This window comes from Carlito syrichta, unplaced genomic scaffold, assembly GCF_000164805.1.
Source record: "Carlito syrichta isolate Samal-C Ts95f unplaced genomic scaffold, Tarsius_syrichta-2.0.1 Scaffold313533, whole genome shotgun sequence".
Lineage (NCBI taxonomy): Eukaryota > Metazoa > Chordata > Mammalia > Primates > Tarsiidae > Carlito > Carlito syrichta.
Window position 1 is genome coordinate 82,498 of NW_007257629.1, and position 5,463 is coordinate 87,960.

General features: G+C 44.3%; 1 protein-coding gene across 1 annotated transcript in view; it reads right to left on the reverse strand.

Annotated features, from left to right (window-relative positions):
• The window catches only part of LOC103273103 (multidrug and toxin extrusion protein 2-like), a 46,093-nt gene that overhangs the window by 35,449 nt on the left and 5,181 nt on the right, over positions 1-5,463 (reverse strand). The window contains exons 6-7 of the mRNA XM_021718806.1: positions 4,505-4,602; positions 2,933-3,030 (exon numbers count right to left, since the gene is read on the reverse strand). Coding sequence (XP_021574481.1) covers positions 2,933-3,030; positions 4,505-4,602 — 196 coding nt within the window. The remainder of the gene's footprint in view (positions 1-2,932; positions 3,031-4,504; positions 4,603-5,463) is intronic.

The following is a 5,463-nucleotide window of genomic DNA, read 5'->3' on the forward strand; positions in this document are numbered from 1 at the left end:
AATCAGCCGGGCGTGGTAGCGCATGCCTGTAATTCCAGCTACTCAGAAGGCTGAGGCGGAAGGATCGCCGGAGCCCAGCAGGTCGGGGCTGCGGTGGCCGGGAGTGGCCACTGCACTCCGGTCTGGGTGACCGAGTGAGACTCCAACTCTAAATAAATAAATAAATAAATAAAAAACCACAATAGTAACATCCATTAGTATGGCTACTATAAGAAGAGTCTTGAAGAAATATTTGAACACCCATGAGTTCAGGTAGCTAAATAGCTAAAAGGTAGAAGCAACCTGCATGTCCATCAATACAGGAATGGATAAAATGGCAGATATATATACAATGGAATACGATTCAGCCTTAGAAAGAAAAGAATTCTAAAATGTGCTAAAACATAGATGAATCTTGCGGACATCATGCTGAAAGAAACAGGCTAGTCACAAAAAGACAAATACGGCATGTTTTCAATTATATGAGGTACCAAGAATAGTCAACTCAAAGGAACAAAAAGTAGAATGGTGGTTGCCAGAGCTTTGGGGGCAGAAACGAATGAGAATTTGTTTAATGTGCATGCAATTTCAGGTCTGAAAACTGAAAAAGTTTTTTTTGTTTTGTTTTGTTTTGCCTTGTTTTTGAGCTAGGGTTTCACTGTCACCTAGGCTGGAGTGCAGTGGCACAAACATGACTGACTGCAGCCTTGAACTCCTGGGCTCAAGAGATCTTCCTGCTTTAGCCTCCTGAGTAGCTGGGACTATAGGCACACACTACCATACCGGGCTGATTTTCTATAGAGACAAGTTCTCACACTATGTTGCCTAGGCTGATCTTGAACTCCTGAACTCAAGCAATTCTCCCACCTCAGCCTCCCAAAGTACTGGGACTGTGAGCCCCTGTATCCGGCCGCAAATTGAAAAAATTCTGAAGATGGGAGGTGGTGATAGCTTTATAACAATGTGAATGTACTTAACACCACTGAACCATACACTTAAGGATGATTAAAATAGTATATTTTATCACAATTAAAAATAAAGAAGCTGGGCTCGGTGGCTCAGCTTGTAATCCCACGCTTTGGGAGCCCGAGGTGACCGAATTGCCTGAGCCCACAGGTTCGAGACCCATCTGGGCAACTTGGCGAGGCCTCATCTCTACAATAAATAAAAAAAATTTGCCGGGTGTGGTAGCACACGCCTGTAGTACCAGCTACTTGGAAGGCTGAGGCGGAAGGATCACTGAAGCCCAGCAGTCGAGGCTGCGGTGGCCAGGAGCGGCCACTGCACTCTAGTCTGGGTGATAGAGTGAGACTCCAACTCAAAAAAATAAATAAATAAAATAAATAAAAGAATTACTTTTAAAAATAAAGAAAATAATGTGCTGATGCAGAGGTTAACAAGCTTTTTCTATAAAAGGCCAGATGGTAAATATTTTCTACTTTGCAGGCCAAATGGTCTCTGGGGCAACCATTCAACTCTGCTCTAGTAGTGCAAGAGCAGCCATAGGCAATATGTACATGATTAGACATGGCTATGTTTCAATAAAACTTTATTTACAAAAACAGGTTGCAGGTTCGATTTGGCTCAAGTGAAAAAGTTTTTAAAAAAGAAAAAAGTCTAAACTATAATACTATTAAGTAAATATAAACACATACAAAGACTGAAAAAAGATACTGCATATTTTTCAAAGATACATATTAAAAGACATATATCAGCTGGGTGTGGGGGTTAACACCTTTATCCCACTTTGGGAGGTTGAGGCAGGAGAATTACTTGAGCCCAGGAGTTCGAGACCAGCCTAGGCAACATAGCAAGACCTCGTTTCTACAAAAAATCAAAAACTGACCAGTCATGGGAGTATAAGCCTGCTACTCAGAAGGCTGAGGCAGAAGGATCACCTGCATCCAGGTAATCGAAGCTGTAGTGAGCTATGATTGTGCCACTGCACTCCAGCCTGGGTGACAGGGTAAGATCCAAATCAATCAATCAATAGTACTGTATACCTCAAATATGCTAAGAGAATAGGTCTTATTCTTACCATGCACAAAAAAGAGTAACTATGTGAGGTGATGGATATGCTAATTAGCTTCATAGTGGTAATCATTTTACAACATACATGAATATCAAAACATCACGTTACTATATAACACCTCAAACATATAGAAGTTTTAATTATCAATCACATCTCAATAAAGCTAGAAAAACTGAAAAAAAAAATCAAATCTAATTTATTAAACATACCAGTGCATGTGAAAAGATTTCAAGGAGCCAGGTGTGGTAGCTCATGCCTGTAATCCCAGCACTTTGGGAGGTGGAGGTAACAGGACTGCCTGAACCCAGGGGTTTAAGACAAGCCTGGACAACTTGGTGAGATCCCGTCTCTACTAAATCAAAAAACTAGCTGGATGTGGTGGTGCGCACCTATAGTTCCAGCTACTTGGAAGGCTAACGTGGAAGGATTGCCTGAGCCCAGCAGGTAGAGTCTGCAGTGGCCATAAGCATGTCACTGCACTCCAGTCTGGGTGACAGAGTGAAACTCTAACTCAAAAAAAGAAAAGATTTAAAGGAAATTAGCTAAGTTGTAAATGGTACTGTTTAGAGTTTAGACTGTTCACTTGAGTTAATAAGACATTGATCAAATTTTACTTTAGTAGAGCAAAATGGTTTGCAAGGAACAACTAGGATTCTATATTCATCATTTTAATTCATTAAATATTAATTCTTAAAATAGTCTTCTATGAACAAGAGCTGCTTTCATGTGCATTTTTAAAAAAATCTCATATAACCTTGTGACTTTTCTATTTTCAGTAACTTAAACCTTTTTTATGATTTTTAGATTTCCCCAAAGAAAACAAAAAACAAAAAAACCCTCCAGGGAAAAATAATTCAGAAGCTACAATTGCATCTTTCTGAACAACAAATCACATAATGTAAGAAATCAACGTCCACCTACCTCCCCAGGTGCTGACGTGAATTTTTTTCCACCACATGTAGAAGAACAGCAGAGCAGACAGGAGGAACTGGGATGTGGTATTGGCCCAGGCAGATCCCCTGAAGGAGAAAAGTAATCATTACCCACAAGTATATTCCTTCCAAATAAAAATAAGCAGGATGCCTTGACAAGCTTTTGCTCTGGGATAAGAAGCACAGTTATGAGATGAGCCTGGAACTCCTAAACTATCTTCTTTTAGTATTTTAAATGCTGAATGCATTTATTTTTGGGCTTTCGGGTTTTTTTTCTTGAGTTAGGGTGTTGCTCCGTAGTCCAGGCTGGAGTACAGTGGCACGATCACCACTCATCGTGATCCTTTCACCTCAGCCTCCCAAGTAGCTGGGACTAGAGGTGTCTACCACCACACCTCATTGATTTGTTTTATTTTATTTTTATAGAGATGAGATCTCATTATGTTGCCTAGGCTGGTCTTGAACTACTCCCAGGATCAATCAATCCTCATGCCTCAGCCTCCCAAAGTGCTACTGTGCCTGCCAGGAATATTTTCATTGGTGTGTTTTGTTTTTGTTTTTTGGGGGGTTTTGGGTTTTTTGTTGTTATTGTTGTTGTTGTTTTGAGTTGGAGTCTCACTCTGTGAGTTGAGTCTCATGACCACTGCAGCCTCAACATGCTGGGCTCAGGTGATCCTTCTGCCTCAACCTGCTAAGTAGCTGGAACTACAGGCACGCACCACCACACCTGGATAATTTTTTAATTTATTGTAGAGATGAGGTCTCACCAATTTGCCCAGGCTGGTCTCGAACTGGCGGGCTCAGGCAATTCACTCACCTCAGCCTCCCAAAGCACAGGATTACAGGCTGAGTCACCGAGCCCGGCTTAAAATTTCATTCTTAATACCTTTCATTTTTGTTGAAGTGCTGGTCATGATCCCCAAAACAGGTGTTCATTTATAAACACACTACCCTAAAGCACCTAAAACCTGCTGGGGCTTGGGCTACACACACTGGCATAACCACTTGCTAGACAACATGAGGAGGCTGACTCTAGTCTTATGCACCAGAGGTGTCCTCGAGTGAGGGATGGACCAAATGACACCTACCAAGGGAAGTCCAAACTGACAGAGTTTTCTCTGTGGGACCCTTGTCTCCTTCAGCTTCATAAAGATGGAATCGGGCTCAATCTCTGACAATTCACAGACAGTGATAGAATCCCTACGGGTTGTCTGCTCTCCTCTGCCTTGGCATGCATGGCCCATTTCTGCCTTCACACACCTTCTCCAGGTTGAGTCCACTTTGACATGCAGACAATTCACTTAGATGTCACTTCTTCCTAGATGCTCTCTACCACCACTTCCTTCCAACAGCCCGAGCTAGCTGCTGCTCCTCTGGGATCCCGTGGACCCCACCTCTTACCTGGTACACTGAGAACCTGAACACCCAACTCTACTTGCCTGTTCACCTGTCCACATCCCCCCTACAAGACTGCTTCACTCCCTGTATCCCCAGCCCCTGGGATGACAGCCAGCACACAGTGGACACTCAGTATTTAAGTAATGAATGGGTTGCAACTTACACCACTCCGAGGTCCAGGACGTACAGCAAGAGAGCATTCATGCCCATGTTGATGACATTTGCTGCGATCCCAGTAATAACCTGAGGCATGATGATGCCCTAAAATCCCCAAACAAATAGGAAAACATGAGCATTTCCAAAAGCTAATTAGCTGGGTGTTCAACAAGCAATGATTTTAAATGATGGCAAACAGCTGGGCGTGGTGGCTCATGCCTATAATCTCAGCACTTTAGGAGGCCGAGGTGAGAGGATCACCTAAGCCCACGGGTTCGAGACCAGCGTGGGCAACACAGCAAGACCTCGTATCTACAATAAATCAAAAAATTAGCACATGCCTATAGTTTCGGCTACTTGGAAGGCTGAGGCGGAAGGATTGCCGGAGCCCAGCAGGTCGAGGCTGTGGTGGCCGTACGCGTGCCACTGCGCACTCCAGCCTGGGTGACGGAGTGAGACTCCAACTCAAAAACAAAAAAAAACAGAGTTGATTGCTATTAAAGCAGAATGAATCCCACTCGGGCATCAATGGACAATGCCTTTATGTTAGAAGGCAAGCAGGCTGCTTGCCTTGGATGGACTAGGGGAGACCTGGAGCAGAGTGCAGGCCCTCACCACTGCCCGCTGCTTCTCACCCTCGGCCTTCTCCTTTGCTGTCCCCTCTGCCTCTGGCGTACTGACGGCTCACTGGACCCGCACACTTCCAAAAATATGGCTGTGCGACTCGGGGTCTCGCTCCTCTAAAACAAGCACAGGAGCCAGACCCCAGGCCAGACGCAAAGCCGGCAGCCAGCCCAGAAAAGGTAAAGGGAGGGCATGGGGGCTGTGGAGAGAAACAGAAGGTGACCAAGAGGAATGGGATGGATTGACACGGGCATCTCTCTCAGGCTGGACAAAATCAGCCGGGCTCAGTGGCTCAGCCTGTAATCCCGCACCTTTGGGAGGCTGAGGTGAGTGGATTGCCTA